The sequence below is a fragment of the Mobula birostris genome, chromosome 14 (genome assembly GCF_030028105.1).
Source record: "Mobula birostris isolate sMobBir1 chromosome 14, sMobBir1.hap1, whole genome shotgun sequence".
NCBI classification, from domain to species: domain Eukaryota; kingdom Metazoa; phylum Chordata; class Chondrichthyes; order Myliobatiformes; family Myliobatidae; genus Mobula; species Mobula birostris.
In genome coordinates, this window is record NC_092383.1 from 80,793,639 (window position 1) to 80,811,179 (window position 17,541).

At 43.1% G+C, this 17,541-nt stretch overlaps 1 protein-coding gene across 4 annotated transcripts in view; it reads right to left on the minus strand.

Moving 5' to 3' along the window:
* Positions 1-206: 206 nt before the first annotated feature.
* LOC140210011 (cyclin-dependent kinase 18-like) overlaps positions 207-17,541 on the minus strand; it is a 126,927-nt gene continuing 109,592 nt past the window's right edge. For 2 of the 4 annotated variants that reach the window (XM_072278740.1, XM_072278741.1), the window contains exons 14-16: positions 12,774-12,864; positions 9,632-9,709; positions 4,980-6,940 (exon numbers count right to left, since the gene is read on the minus strand). In XM_072278740.1, coding sequence (XP_072134841.1) covers positions 6,903-6,940; positions 9,632-9,709; positions 12,774-12,864 — 207 coding nt within the window. In that variant the 3' untranslated portion in view covers positions 4,980-6,902. Of the gene's footprint in view, positions 1,804-4,979; positions 6,941-9,631; positions 9,710-12,773; positions 12,865-17,541 lie in introns of those variants that run through there. The other 2 variants (XR_011889124.1, XR_011889123.1) reach the window with 2 other exon arrangements.

Here is a 17,541-nt window from a genome sequence, read left to right on the forward strand (position 1 = left end):
TATGCCCACAAGAAAATGAATCTTAGAGTTGTATATGATAACATATATGAACTTTGATAATAAATTTACTTTGAACTTTTTTACTTTGATTTGCATAACAAGGAACCTGAAACCGAAAATTGTAACTCACAGCAACTCAAGCATCAGATACTGGCAACAAGAAGACACTAATCAAAAATTTTTTTCAAAGCATATTTTAATAAACATTGAATAAATTCCAGGAGTGAGACAATATTGATGTGTGGTGGAGTGATGGTACAGACTGTACTATTCAACATTCACATAGAATTCACAAAACAAATGTCAAAGAAACTCTGAGCTTCAGAAGAACTTCTGTTAAATACACACATCACTCCCCATTGCTAATTTTGTGAGCTATAGAAGTTTTCAAATTGTTATTTTACATATACTAAGACCAATAATTCCTTATTCTGATTAGAATGTCTTGGATTTCTCTATTGCTGTTCAAGTCTTAACAATGGTACTAGCCAAGCTGCTTAAGGTTCCATTGTGCATAAGTGAATGTGGACCTATGAGGTTGTAAGGTATTAGCCGCTGGAACATTCTGCAGATGCCGAAAATCCAAAGTAACACACATAAAATGATGGAGGAACTCAGCAGGTTAGGCAGCATCTACGGACAGGAATAAACAACTGACATTTTGGGTCCAGACTATTCATCAGGACTGATTATTGCTTTCCATAGACACCGCTGGACCTGCTTAATTCCTTCAGCATTTTAGCCACTGGGATCATCATTTCCTTCTGTCACAAAAACCAATGGAATGCACCTAAACTCTGGACTAGCTACATTTAACAACTTCTAAAGCAACACAACTACTCAGCCTTTGGACCAATCTCAGCTGCCCAGTCTCCGGACCAATCTCACCTGCCCAGTCTCTGGACCAATCTCACCTGTCCAGTCTCTGGACCAATCTCACCTGTCCAGTCTCTGGACCAATCTCACCTGTCCAGTCTCTGGACCAATCTCACCTGCCCAGTCTCTGGACCAATCTCACCTGTCCAGTCTCTGGACCAATCTCACCTGCCCAGTCTCTGGACCAATCTAAGCTAATTAGCCTCAAAGACAATCTCACCTACCTGTGTCAGGAAGGGAGACCTCCCACTGCACCATCTTAATGTTCCTTCCAAACAATGTAGAAATTCCAGTCTCAGTTACTCAAATCCACTTGTAACCAAAGTCAACATTCAAATGTTTTTTTTTAAATTACTTATTGAACCTGCACAGTAACTTTCTGCGATGCTTTGGGTTGTTCCAGCCTTATTTTCATTAACATATCACTAACAGCCTTGTGAACATGAAGCAATTAGTACCAGAGACTTTGCGTCAAGACCTTCTTGAGCTCATCACATACACAGTCTTTACACAGTCATACACATACTGTGCTTTCACCATCTTTCTGCACTTATAATAAAAGCAAATGGCCCATCATTCTTTAACAGTTTTTAAGATCACACTTTCAACACAAGGACACCAGCAACCTGGAAAATCTGAGTAGGAGTTTAGCCATGTATTTTTGCTTCTTAAATCATAACAATGCACATTAATTTTCAGCGAACATCAAGTAACAGAAGCCTTATTTTTTTCTGTGGATAGGAGAGAGCAATGAAAAAGTGCACATTGTGATAAATACCAGATGAAGGGTCTTGGCCCAAAACTTCAAATCTTCTTTTCTTTTCCATAGATGCTGACTGACCTGCTGAGTTCCTCCACCATTTTGCGTGTGCTACAGATACTGTGCTGGGTGACACTCCTTTCCTGCGTGGTTCTCTGTAGAAGAAGCTGGAATGTTGTTTTTATTTAGAGATGCAGTGCAGAACAGGATCTTCCAGCCCAACGAGCTGTGCCACCCAGCAATTCACTGATTTAACACTAACCCAATCAAAGGACAATGCACAATAACCAAAAAACCTAACTGGTACCTCTTTGGACTGTGGGAGGAAACTGGAGCATCCATGAGGTCACAGGACAATGCACACACTCCTTACAGATGGAAGTGAACTCTGAACTCTGACCCAGCAAGCTGCAATAGTGTCACTCTATCCTCCATGCTACCATGTCACCCCACTGACTCTGGTTGCTGAAGCATGTAGATAATGAAAATAGTAACCAGTGGTGAAATTCTCAGTACTTGGGTAATGGCCATTACCCATTCATGGAAAATAATATCAGAAAGAATTATTGGCAAGGACTAGTTCTTGGAAGAATGATTTCTCTATTAAACAGACATTGGTTGAAGCTCAGAGTTTCTATGTGTCACTTGTATCACATTAGCTAAAAATAACATGTTTATTATATTGACTTCACAATACCTGTTTGTCACCAGGAGAATTTCAAGTTGGTATGATTTTGTGACCTCTGTATGTCCCAGGGTCCTCTCTATATAATGGAATCATGTTGGAAACACAGAATTTAATTTTATGCTTAGCAAGATCCTAATAGCAGCAAAGTAATCATGATTTAAATTATAATTTGAAGAGGATTTTAATTAAACTAAGTTTAGTCATGTTGGTTGTATAATTAGTCGTGGCTTGCAGAAAACTACCCTGTCCCTCTTCAAAGTGGTGGGATCTCCCACAGCTTCCCACAGAAAGGAAGAGCCAAGAAAGTTTGGGCTGTCTCAAGGAAGATGAATGACCAGACCTATTCACAATTACAATAATGATGTCTGGATGATTCTACTGTCAATGGTCAATTGTCAGATTTTGCAAAGCCTCAAAACATTGTAATGGCTATTGCAACAAACATTGCTTTAATGACTGTGCTTTGAAAAACTTACTGTCTCCCAAGTTTTATCCAACAATAATGTCAGAACATGGAAAGTTACAGGGCACATTAACTTCAAAGTACTACGTATTAGACTTGTTGGCAAAATTGAAGCCCATCAGATAAAGGAACAGAATTGGCATGGGTGCAAAATTGACTGAGGTGTACTGAACAAAGAGCTATGGAACGAGGCAGTTTCTTAGACTCAAGGGTGGCATATGACAGAGAGGTCAGCGCTAGGAACTCTATAGCTTATAATATAATGACGGAGACTGGGGAAGAAATGCAAAGTGCACTTTCAAATTTTGTCAGTGATTTTTAAGTTTCTTTTTTAAAATACATTCTCAGGCTGGGCCAACATTTACTGCCCCTCTCTCTGAGGCGGGTCAGAGTCGGCCACACTCACAAAGAAGTCATTGTGCAACTGCACAGCCCTCCCCTCAGACACCTCACGCGCGGCATCTGCTCGACCCATGACGGAAGGAAAGTGCAGAGAGTTCTGAACACAGCCCCGTCCGTGGTGCAAACCAGACTCTCCTCCACTGACTCAGCCTGCACTTCCCGCTGTCTCGTGAAACCTACCAGCATAAGCAAGCACCTCACCCACCCCGATCATTCCCCCCTCTCTCGCTCAGCAGAAGATACAAACACTCGAAGACAAGCATAGCTTCTATGCTGCTGTAGACAGACTATTGAATGAATCTCTCCTAGGTTAAAGATGAATTTTTCATCTTCCAATCTGTCTTGCTGTGGCTCTTGCTCTCTATTCTTTTACCTGAACTGCAGTTTTCTGTAGCTACTACATTGTACTCTGAATTTGGTTTTTCTTTTTACTAATTCCATGTACTTAAGTATGGCATCATTGTACTGTATCTTGGTACACGTGGCAACAATAAAACAACCGACAACGATCAAGATCCATAGCAAGACCCTAGAAAGTATAAATCACCTTTCATATCTCAAGAGCCACCTCCCAATGAAGGTAGATTTCAATGATCAGAACCATCTCTAGTACATCAGCACAGTTTAGAGCCATCTCAGGCAAAGAACATCCAAACACCAAGCATGTCTGGGACCGAATAGTAACCCTGCTCAGTACGGGAGGAAGTGCAGGCATGGACATGTGGTGTATGTGCTCGGCCGAGTTATCATCTGCAGGGTTATGACTGGATACTTCCAAGTCTGAGCTGTAGCAGTGATCCCTGCCCCTCTGCATTAAGTATTTTGGATCATGCATGATCATCTACAACGGGCTCCTCAAAGCTCCAGAGAGGCATCACCAATCTATCACTGTAAAGCTTTCCAACTCCTTTGGCAAGTCATGGAATGTGTGTCCGAATCGGTCTCTCCCAGACTTGCCCCCGGTATCAAGGATCTGGTTACACCTGATGGGCCTACGTAAAGCCTGGAAACCCTGAAGATCCTGGGCCCACCAAAAGTCAGAATTACCTGGCCCTATGTCCAAAATAGGAGTAACCCTGCACAGAAAGCAACTACCTTTTATATTACTAAAACCCCATGCCCTGGTACTTACCCATGGCAAGATGCCAAGTGGTATTAGCACCTGCACACCGATTTCCCTTACCCAGGTAAGCATGTTTTTCATCATTACCTACTCCCAAAGGCTGTGCACCAGTACTACTTTCTCTTCCACATTTCAAGCTTAACACCATTTTGTCTTACAACCACTATTTAGTGTTACACATATTTGGCACCAATTTAAAAAAAGAGTCAGATAACTGGGATCTCTCAGTGGCCACACATTTTAATTCCACTTCCCATTCCCATTCTGACATGTCTATCCACAGCCTCCTCTACTGTAAAGATGAAGCCACACTCAGGTTGGAGGAACAACCACTTATATTCCGTCTGGGTAGCCTCCAACCTGATGGCATGAACATTGATTTCTCTAACTTCTGCTAATGCCCCATCTCCCCCTCGTACCCCATCCGTTATTTATTTATATACACACATTCTTTCTCTCTCTCTCCTTTTTCTCCCTCTGTCCCTCTGACTATACCCCTTGTCCATCCTCTGGGTTTTCCCCCCCTCCCCCTTTTCCTTCTCCCTAGGTCTCCTGTCCCATGATCCTCTCATATCCCTTTTGCCAATCACCTGTCCAGCTCTTGGCTCCATCCCTCCCCCTCCTGTCTTCTCCTATCATTTCGGATCTCCCCCTCCCCCTCCCACTTTCAAATCTCTTACTAGCTCTTCCTTCAGTTAGTCCTGATGAAGGGTCTCGGCCCGAAACGTCAACTGTACCTCTTCCTAGAGATGCTGCCTGGCCTGCTGCGTTCGCCAGCAACTTTGATGTGTGTTGTTAGTCAAATAACATTTCTGGCAAACAACTTTTTCCTTACAGCCCACTATCAGCTTGAACGATCCCCAAGCCCACTGTTAGCTCGAAACCCCTGGGCCTACTTTTGGCCTGAATCACTTGTGTTCACAGTCAGCTTTATTCCCTGAGCACAGAATTGTGAAGGGCCCGCAACTCTTGGCACAATTTCAGGCCCTGTCCATTAGGTCCAATATAAGATTGTTTCTCCCGGGTGCTGCAGCCCAGTTCAGCTAGAACCCTATGAAACCTTTACTCACAATGAGTTCCATGCTCTCCGGACTTGCTTCATGTCTGAGACTACAGGCAACCTTCATAGCCTGAGGTGCACTTGTTTCCTTTGGCCTGCCATGAGTCTGTGGGCCCTGGGTTCATTATAAGCCTTTGCCCATAGGCATACTGTGATCCATGTTATCCTGTCTTCCCCCCTCCCACCCCACACCCAAAGACAGAAGATGCAGTCATGCATAGTATGTAGAATGGTACAGCACAGTGCAATTGGCTCACGATGTTGTGACGACAGGTTAACCCACACTAAGATCCATCCCTTTCTTCTCACATAGGCCCAAGTATGGAAGAAAAATGGATGGCTAAGACTCGCTTAAATGTCTCTAATGTATCTGCCTCTACCACCAATCCTAGCAATGCACTCAATGCACCCACCACTCTGTGTAAAAAATCTATTTTGGACATCCTCCTTTACGTTCCTCCTTAAAATCATGTCCTCCCATATTAGCTATGTCTGCCCTGGAAAAAGTCACTTGCTGACCACTCTATATATGGCTCTCATCATCTTATAGATGTCTATCAAGCTTCCTCTTATCTGCCTAAGAGATGAGCCTTAGCTCTCTCAAGCTATCTTCAAAAGAGAAGCTCTCTTATCCAGGCAGCATCCTGGTAAATATCTAATGCTTTCCCATCCTTCCTACAGTGAAGCGACCAGAACTGAACACAATACCGCACTTTTTTTTTAGAAAAACAACATTACATCTCGGCTCTTGAACTCAATCACCCAACTAATGAATGCCCACATACCATATGCCTTCTTAACCATCCATTAACTTGCATGGCAGCTTTGAGGTGTCTGTGGATATAGACCCCAAGATTCCTCTGCTTCTCCACACTGCTAAGAATCCTGCCGTCAACCCTGTACTCTGCCTTCAAGTTTGACCTTCTAAAGTGAATCACTTCATATTTTTCTGCCATTTCTCAGCCCAGCTCTGCATCCTGTGAATATCTCATCACAACCTACCTACAACAACCTTCCATGCGATCCACAACACGGTTTGAAAACATCATTGTGGAAAATTGAAGGTGAAAAACTTCCATCGGCCTAGAAGAGAGGGCTGGTCAATGCTGACCTCTCCTGATGTCTTGGGAAGACAGCTCCAACACAAAAGCTGCTCTGAGATGATAGGATACAGTATCCAAGCCTCACAATTAAGAGGTGTTCAGATTGGCATTTTGGAAATTTGAGTCAATGAACAGTTTGTGGCATTTAGGCCAGGCTTCACTAGATATTACGAGTTAAGGAACTGAGGTGACTTGATGGAAGCATGATATGCATGGACCAGTGAGAATCCAACGGCAGCATAAGGTTGATGTGATGAATGGGCTCCTCCTCTTGCTGATGACATTTCTCAATGCCATTTCATCACACTTTACTGATGTTGATCTCACGAAGCCATTGTCTTGTTTGACTGTGGCCTCACCTTGATCCATGACACTTTTCAAGAGGGCGAAGAGCTGTTGTTCCTTCATAACATGGCGGCTGGCACATCTAGAATAGTACACTCTGTCTTCGATTCTTCCCCCTGTCTGGTAGACAAATACTATGGTCAGTGTCTTTAATTATTGCCATTATTATTCATTGATAATTTACCTTCAGAACTTGGATGAGTGGGGGAAGTTGTACTGAGACATTATCAGCAATCTTGGCTATATCCAATGCTCCACAAAAATCAGAATGAACTCCGCTTTCCAGTAATCAGTGCTTTAATTCTAGTTATGGCATTCTTATCAACACCTAAATCTCACTAATCACTCTAACAAGCCCCATAATCCCTTATAAAATTTAAAGTTCAAATATATCTATTATCAAAGTACATAATCAACACAGATTCTTTTTGCAGGCATACTCAACAAATACATAATAGAATAATAAGACCATAAGACCATAAGACAAAGGAGCAGAAGTCGGCTATTCGGCCCATCGAGTCTGCTCTGCCATTTTATCATGAGCTGATCCATTCTCCCATTTAGTCCCACTCCCCCGCCTTCTCAACATAACCTTTGATGCCCTGGCTACTCAGATACCTATTAATCTCTGCCTTAAATACACCCAATGGCTTGGCCTCCACAGTTAATAACCATAAACCGTGCAAGTAAAAAAAAAATAAATAAACAATAAGTATTGATAACATGAGATGAAGAATCCTAAAAGTGAATCCTTTGGTTGTAGGAACATTTCAATAACCAGGCAAATGAAGTTCAGTGAAGTTATGCTCTTTGGTTCAAGAGCCTGATGGTTGAGGGGTAATAACTGTTCCTGAGCCTGGTGGTGTGAATCTTGAGGCTCCTGTACCTTCTTCCTAATGGCAACAGTGAGATAAAAGCATGTCCTGGGTGCTGGGGGTCCCCGATGGTGGACGCTGCTTTCTTGTGACAACGCGCCCTGTGGACGTGCTCAATGGTGGAGAGGGCTTTACCTGTGATCGACTGGGCTGTATCCATTACATTTTGTAGGATTTTCTGTTCAAAGGATTAGTGTTTCCACACCAGGCCGTGATGCAACCAACAATGTGCTCTCCACTACACACCTATAGGAACTTGTCAAAGTTTTAGGTGTCATGTAATGACATCTTCGCAATCTTCACAAAATCTCTGCCATGCTTTCTTTGTAGTTGCATTGCATGCTGGGCTCAGGACAGGTCCCCTGAAACGATAACACTGAGGAATTAAAGTCGCTGACCCTCTCCACCTCCGATTCTCTGATGAGGACTAGCTCGTGGACCTCTGGTTTCCTTCTCCTGAATTCAATCATCAGCTCCTTGATCTTGCTGACATTGAGTGAGAGCTTTTTGTCCTGGCACCACTCAGCAAGATTCTCAGTCCCCCTCCTTTCTGCTGGCTGGTCACCACTGTTGATTTGGCTAATGGCAGTGGTGTCGTCGGCAAACTTTAAAAATGACTTAGGAGTTGTGCTGAGCTACGCTCATTGATTAGTTTTGAAGGGATGATGTGGTAGTGAATGCTGAGCTGTAGTCATTAAAGAGCATCCTGATGTATGCATCTTTGCTGTCCAGATATTCCCGGGTTGAGTGAAGAGCCAGTGAGATGGACCTGTTGCTCCAGTAGGCAAATTGGAGCAGATCTAAGTCACTTTTCACGCAGAAATTAATATGTTTCATCACCAACCTGTCAAACATTTCATCACTGTGGACGTAAGTGCGACTGGATGATAGTCATTGAGGCAGATTACCATGTTCTTCTTGGGCAGCAGTATAATTGAAGCGAGCATGAAGCAGCTGGGTACCTCAGACTACTAAAACAAGAAGTTAAAGATCTCAGTGAACAATCCAGCCAGTTGATCAGCACAGATTTTTAGTACTTGGTCAGGTACCCCATCTGGGCTGGATGCTTTTCGTGATTTCACCCTCCTGAAGGACGCTCACACGTCGGTCTCAAGAGACTGAAAGTGCAGCAGCATCATGAGCTGTGGGAGTTTATGGTAGATCCTCCATGTTTTGATGTTCAAAGTGAGCAGAGAAGCCATTGAGCTCATCTGGAACTGAATCCCTCAAAACATTATGTCACTCGAATCATGGTGATATTCTGCAGTCTACCTACTTTATAGCCTCCAAAAGTCCTATTAAGGAGTGCAAACATCTGGTGGCTTTTTGTTCAGCTGTGCAGCCTCTTCCACACACTTGAATCCATTGTTTAGCATTTAATTCGATTTTTTAAAAAAATCATACAGATTAGCAATGAAGTCCCCATTTCTCCACACTAACCAGCACTCTGAGACTAATTATTCCATTATAATCAGTATTGTAATCTCAGTTACTTGTGCACTGATATCCCAGACGACCCACAGTAACAGTACAGTAATCCCAACTATTTCACATTGATTTTACCTTACATCCTAATTATCCCATGTGGACTGGAACTAGTTATTTCACACTAACCAGTATTTCCAATTCCCACATGAACTGGAGACAATCTCTCAGCCTATAACATCCACCTCCAGTGACAAACACCCTTACTCAGACAAGCACTCTCTACCTTCTCTAAACTGATAGAAAACATGCCTCAACAGTAAACATAGAAACATAGAAAATAGGTGCAGGAGTAGGCCATTCGGCCCTTCGAGCCTGCACCACCATTCAGTATGATCATGGCTGATCATCCAACTCAGAACCCTGTACCTGCCTTCCCCCTATACCCCCTGATCCCTTTAGCCACAAGGCCCATATCTAACTCCCTCATGGGTCCTTGCACAGAACTCACCAGACTGCGGATATGAAGCCCCTCGGTAACCTGGGTCCTTTTGCAATTGGATTTCTTTCAAAGTAAAAATACTGATATCTGAAAGAAAAAAAAATCAAAATAGTTAATTGCACGTACTGTGAGCATAATAAATTGGAAATCCCAATCACTTAATAAAATCTGCTGGCTGAAAGGTGCTCCTTCCCTCTGCTAGCATGCAGGTCGACGTTGGTCAGGGTGTCGCACCTGCTTAGAACAACCCCCCCCCCCCCACACCGCCATGGAAGCCGGTGGTGGTTGGTTGTATGAGCAGCTGATGCACATCACTATGCGACCACGGACGCCAGGCAGACAATCTCTGAAGAGTATTGATAATGGCCGGGGTCACCCGTCTTGTAAGGACACTGCCCAGAGGGTGACAATAGCAAACCACTTATGTAAATGGGTTAGAACCATAAAACATTACAGCACAGAAACAGGCCTGTTGGCCCTTGGCTGTGCCGAACCATTTTTCTGCCTAGTCCCACTGACCTGCACCTGGACCATATTCCTCCATACATCTCTCATCCATGTACCTGTCCAAGTTTTTCTTAAATGTCAAAAGTGAGCCCGCATTTGCCACTTCATCTGGCAGCTCATTCCACACTCTATGTGTGACGAAGCCCCCCTAATGTTCCCTTTAAACTTTTCCCCCTTCACCCTTAACCCATGTCCTCTGGTTTTTTTCTCCCCTAGCCTCAGTGGAAAAAATGTGCTTGTATTCACTCTATCTATACCCATCATAATTTTATATACCTCTATCAAATCTCCCCTAATTCTTCTACGCTCCAGGGGTTAGTTACATACAATTACAAAGCATTCGCTACAGAGAAATAGGCCATGTTACAAAAGCCAATTTCCTATTATTCTCAGCTCCTGAATCTGAAAAAATAATTTATCTGTCTCCACCTTAAATATATCTAATGATCTCGCCTCCACCATCTTTGGAATTGGAGAATTCCAGCTATTCACAACCTTCAGAGTATAAATTTCTACACACTTCAGCCCTTTATTCTGAAGCCATGTTCCCTTGCTCATGACTCTCCCACCGTTAGAAATATTTCAGCATCTACCCTGTCAAGGACCCTGCGGATCTTACATGCTTAAATAAGGTCGCAGTTCCTTCTTCTAAACTTGAAGGTGTAAATTCAAAATGCCCAGTCTCTCTTCATCAGAGAACCCTCTCGTCCCAGGAATTAGTCCAGTGAATAACAAAAAAAAAATGGGACTGCCCCCAATCCTACTATAACTGCTGTAAGACCATAAGACACAAGAGCAGAATTAGGCCATTCGGCTCATTGAATCTCCACCATTCCATCATGATTGATTTATTATCCCTTTCCTGCCTTCTCCATATAACCTTTGATACCATTACTATTCAAGAACCTATCAAACCACTTTAAGTACACCCAGTGAATTGGCCTCCACAGTCATCTGTGGCAATTAATTCCACAGATTCACCACCCTCTGGCTAAAGGAATACATTTTTATCTCTGTCTTAAAGGGATGTCCTTCTATTCTGGGGCTGTGCCCACTGTTCCTAGACTCTCCCACTAAAAGAAGCATTTTCTCCACCTCCATTCTATCTAGGCCTTTTAATATTTGATAGCTTTCAATGAGATTCCTCATTATTCTTCTAAATTCCAACGAGAACTGGCCCAGAGCCATCAAACTCTCATGTGTTAACCCTTTCATTCCTGGGATCTTTTTCATGAAGCTTCTCTGCACCCTCTCATTTAGGTAAGGTAGTCAAGGCTGTGCACCAGTAACACCCCATACAACTATTCTTGAACTCCAGTCCCTTTGCAATTAATGCCAACATAACATTTGCCTTCTTAACTACGTGTTGGACCTGCCTGCTAAAATTTTTGTTAATCGTGCTCTGGAACTTCTTGGAGCTTCACTAATTTGCATTTGCACACAATTGAAATAATAATCCACCTTTAAATTCTCCAACCAAAGTACAGGACTTTGCAATTCCTCACATTAAACTCCATATGCCAGTTTTCACTCTATCATAACATGCCAACATGCCATCCCACCTATTTTTATATCATCAGCAAACTTGGAAACCTCCTCCAGGTTATTAACGTAAATAATAGAAAAGGAAGGGCCAAGACCTGATCTCTGGGATGCTTTGTTGGTTACATCCCCCCAGCCTTCTTAGAGGGAAAGCAACAAGGGTTACCGGACTGATTATACAGATGGAGTGGCTGCTGTATAAAGAGAAAATGGGTTACCGAAACTCCTGAGAGTTCAGAAGAATGAGAGTGGGCTTAATTGCAGCTTACAAAATTCTAACAGGGATGAACAAAATGTATGTAGGGTGGATGTTTTCAATGGCTGGAGGGATCTAGAATGAAAGGTTTAAATTTCAGTAACAGAGCAAGAGATTTAGTACTGAGAAGTGAAGCAATTTCTCCACTCAAAGATCCTAAACCAACGGACTCTATGGTTGTAGAGGCCAAGTTGCTGAATGTATTTTATAAGGAAATGTTTATATTTCTAGATGTAATAGGTATCTGACCATTAGACATATTTAATGTGGAAATAGATTAATATTTGAAAGTCAGAGGAGCTGGGGGTAATAGGAATTGGCTTTTGTAACAAGGCTGTATCTCTGTAATGAGTGCTTTGCATTTGTAGGTAACCAGCCCATTTGAGGGTGAGATGGTTGGGGCAATTTAACTTCTTGTATTTTTGTGGGGCCAGGATATGGATTCTCTTTACTTTCCATCATTTCCAGATTGGGAAATGACATTGAGGTAGAAGGTCTGTCATCATCTACTGAATAGTAGAATAGTGAGTGGCCATCCACTGATCCTATTTTCTCCATAGTTTCAATGAGATGTGGTATACAGTAAACCTCACAATGCTGAAATGAATTATCATACCAAAATTTCAGTGATGAGTTTAAAGGATAAATGCTGTTCAAAAAAAAACAGTATACTCCCTGGTATCATTCAAACAGTTCCAGCAGTTCTTCATTCCATCTGTTTCTGACTCAGGGTGAGAGTATGAACCAAGGAGATCTTTCTTTCTCTTAAGATCCCAGTGATACTAACAGTTATTTTTTTCAACAAAACAGAGCAGGAAAACATCCCACAAATAAGAAGGAACTCACTATCTGGGACAAGATGTACCCTCTCTCCTAAGCTCTTGAAATAAACGTGCAGGAGGGCATCCTCGGCCGAAATCCTTTTCTTAGCTTCATACTGTCACGGGGATTGAATTGACATGTTAGACACATTATGCTAGAAAGTTCTATATTTTAACTTACCACAACTTAAGTCAAAACAGGATAGATCAAAGAAAAAATGCAAGCCGTCAATTAAGTAAGTCTGTTTCTAATAAGACCCTCTTTGTAGCAACATATTGGTTTCACTCCTGCCTTGAAATGAACCCTTCTATGATCAGCAGGAGATCAAAGCTAGCAGACTAATCCCAATATTTTTCTGCTCTCCCAAGTTTGCCTGCTCTGTGGTTTCGCTGGTGTGTGGCAGGCCAGATGAAATGTGTATCGTTCCCTAGCCACAGTATCCTTCTGGTTTCCCACTTGCCTCGGAACTCTGGAAAAGATTCTGTAACCTAGCCAAGATAACACCTCCATTCTGTAACCATGCCAGGTTTACACCTCAGTTCTGTAACCCAGCCAAGTTCATGTCTCATCCATTTGGTGGAGCTCAGTTAAAATTTATTTTATTTTTTTATTTGTTTAGACATGCAGCTTGGACAGGCCCCTATGGCCCAACAAGCCTCATCACCCAGCAACCTACCTATTTAACACCAACATAATCACAGGACCATTTACAAAGACAATTAACCTACTAACTGGCATGTCTTTGGACTGTGGGAGGGAACTGGAGCACCCGGAGGGAATACACGCGGTCACAGGGAGAACGTACAAACTCCTTACAGACAGCAGCGGAATTGAACTCCAACCTCTGGAGAGCCTCGAGCTGTAATAGCGTCACGCGAACCGCTGTGCTACTGTGACGCCACATGGTACAGGGAAGGTGCAAGCAGGAAAGACACAGGAACCACCCAGGAGGCCATTCCACCAAATCTCAATTGCAAAATGAGTGATTCTGTCAGCTCACCAACCCCCTCCCCCTTCCCCCCACCCATGCCCCAAAGCTTATTCTCTCTCATGTACATATCAACTTTCCTTTGATTTCCTTACCTACACTAAGGGGTAGTAGGCAACTCCAGCAGGCAATTAACCAACCAGAATGTCTTTGGGATGTGAGAGGAAGCTGAAGCATATCAACTTAAGTAAATTTATTATCAAAGTGTGTTTGTGTCACCATATACTACCCCGAGATCATTTTCTTGCAGTCATTCACAGCAGAACAAAGAAGTAGAATAGAATAATTGAAAAACTATACAAAAACAACGACTGACAAACAACCAATGTGCAAAAAAGACAAACTGTGCAAATACAATAATTAAATAAATAATATTGAGAACATGCGTTGCAGAGTCCTTGAAAGTGAGTCTATAGGTGTGGAATCAGTTCAGCGTTGAGCTGAGTAAAGTTATCCACATTGGTTCAGGAGCCTGATGGTTGAAAGGTAATAACTGTTCCTGAACCTGGTGGTGTGGGATCCAAGGCTTTTGTACCTCCTTCCCACTGGCAGCAGCAAGAAGAGAGCATGTGTAATCATATGATGGAAAACCACGCAATCACAGGGAATTGTGCAATATATACACAGAGGCATCTGATGTCAAGATCAAACCTGCGTAGCCGGTGCTGTGAGGCATCAGCACAAGCTGTGAGACATCACCATGCTAGCTTTGGAGCCAAGGAGAGTTATTAAAATATTCAAACAAATAAAGGATTGTGTATGAATTAACTGAGGCAGTTTAGGCAGTTGCATCATAGTTACATTTTGGACAAAAATCATAAGGCCCAAGTTATTGAAGTGCAGAATGCAACAATTCCCACCACAGTAAAATTTGAAATCAAAACCTAATCCGGGTAGTGGTGATTAAAAACCCCACTTGGTTCATTTATGCGCTCTGCTAAAGAAACCTGTCCTTTGGATGATCCTATTCAAAAGCAGTTGTGATGAAAGCTCTTGGCCCGAAACGTCAGATGTTTTTTCCCCCTTCATTGACTTGCTGAGTTTCCCCAGAATTTGGTGTGTGTTGCAAAAAAAACCTATCATCTTCAACAACTAAACAAATTTCTGGATGAACTCAATGGGTTATGCAGCATCTGTGGAGGGAAATGAACAGTCAACGTTTTGAGTCAGGACCCTTCATCTGGACTGACGAAGGGTCCCTATGTAGAACGTCAACTGCCCACTTCCTTCCACAGATCCTCCTACGTGTTGAGTTCCTCCAGTACTTTTGCTGTTCTCCGTATTCCATTGTCTACAACTCCCTGTGTCACCTCTATCTGGCCTGCCCTGTATATGACACCAGATCCGCAGTATGTGCTCTCTCTTAACACCAACAGTACACCCATATCTTCGCTAGTTAAGGATGAAATATAAATGCTGGTGCAGCTAATGACTCTCTAATCTACAAACAAATTCAGTACAGTATTAGGTCAGATGAGTCGAGCATGTGATCCATCTCTTCCCTCTTCAGAGATCCCCGGATTCCAAACAACTCAATTCACTACAGATGATATCCAGACACTGCATTGAGCACTGGTATGAGCAAGAGCCAAGGCACCTGACAACATTGCAGCTGTAGTTCTAGAGATCTGCAGTCCGGCACTAGTGATACCTCCAGATAAGCTGCTCCAATACTGGCCTCTGTCCAACATAAGATATAGGAGCATAATTAGACCATTCGGCCCATCTTGTCTGATATGCCATTCTACCACGCTTGACTTATTATCCCCCTCAACTCCAGATATTGTCAAATACATCCAACTGAAGAGATTGCAGGACACATCTGATCAGTGAATTTAGATTAGATTAGATTAGTTTATGAGGATGCGCAGTCCTCTTTTATTGTCATTTAGTAATGCATGCATTAAGAAATGATACAATGTTCCTCCAGAATGATATCACAGAAACACAAGACAAACCAAGACTAAAAAACTGACAAAAACCACATAATTATAACACATAGTTACAACAGTGCAAAGCAATACCGTAATTTGATAAAGAACAGACCATGGACATGGTTAAAAAAAAGTCTCAAAGTCTCTCGAAAGTCCCATCATCTCATGCAGACGGTAGAAGGAAGAAAAACTCTCCCTGCCATGAGCTTCCAGCACCACAAACTTGCCGAAGTAGCACCCTGGAAGCATCCGACCACAGCCGACTCTTGAGTCCGTCTGAAAACTTCGAGCTTCCGACCAGCCCTCCGACACCGAGCACCATCTCCGCCGAGCGCTTCGACTCCGGCCCCGGCAACAGGCAGTAGGCAAAGCCAAGGATTCGGGGTCTTCCCCTCTGGAGATTCTCAATCGCACAGTAGCAGCGGCAGCGAAACGCGTATTTCAGAAGTTTCTCCAGATGTTCCTCTGTGCTTCTCACGGCTGTCTCTATCAAATCTGGATTGTGCACAGCCCCCTAGTTAACACATACGATATCATTTCGGAGTGGCCACGCGCGCTGCGTGGCGCTGCCATCTTCTCCTCCCCTCCCATCTACATGTGATCAGCAATGTGAAGGAAAGTGGCGTCACATTTACTCTCCAACAACCTACCCCCATGACCAGTGTAGGGATTCACCAGGAGCCATTCAGCTCCAGACCTCATCACAGCCTTCATCCAAATATGGGGCAAAGAGGTGAATTCCAGAGCTGTGGTGGAAGTGGCTGCCAATGACACTGGGGCAGCATTTGACCAGCTGAGCATGAAGATACCCATATAAAAGCATCAAAGAGAAAACAGTACAGTGGTTGGAGTCATAACATGCCCAGGGGAAGATGGCTGTGGTTGTCAGAAACCAACTATCCAAACCCCATGATATCGGCGCAGGAGTTCCTCTGGACAAATTACAAGGTTCAACCATCTTTAGCTGTTTCAACATTGACCTTCCTCCCATCATGAGCATAGAAGTGTTCACTGACAACTGAACGACGCTCAGTTCTATTTACATATTCCTAATGTAACGTCCTGGGAAAGGTTTCACCACTAATGCATTGGTTTCTCTGTAGCCACGGCGTGTTCGGGTTATGACTGGAGATAACAGGAGCTTTGGAATGTGCGGTGTCCAATGAGGGAAGATTCTTCTTTCTCATGTGCCAGAGTGCGACGTATTCGCAGGCTTTTGTTTGGCTGGAGAGAGAAAATGCCTGAATGGAGACGTCGCAGACTGCAAGTCTGAGTGGATGTGGAATGGGGTCGGGAGCTGACGATACCTGGGGGAAATCATTGGAGAATGAACAGACGGGAAAATTGTCAGCTCCAATGTGCGCATTAGACTGTTTCATTAAAATGGGCACTTTTCTTTTTGTTTTCTTTACTAACCCTCTAGTCAACTTAAGAATTATAAAGCTAAATCATTTAATTGCATGTGGTGTACTGTTTGTTATTTCATGCGACTGATTTATAACAGGGGAAAACATCATGCAGCATCCACACAAATGAGATTTCACAAGTTTGGCGGGCCGGAGAGTGTCTTCCCCTAGACTAATGCCGCCGACCGAGCCTCGGGTTACACTAACAGAAGGGAAGAGCCCCCTGCCCCCTGCCTTCATGGAGCAAAACCTACACAACATGCAGACATGGGCTGATAAGTGGCAAGCAACATTCAAAGTTCAAAGTATATTTATTATCGAAGTACATATATGTCACAATGTACAAGCCTGAGATCCATGCAATAGAAGAGTTAGGCAGTGACCTTCTCTGCACATAGAGTGCAACCTCCTACCTTGGAGAAAGCAATATCATTGAATACCAGTCCCACCACCAATAACCTGCA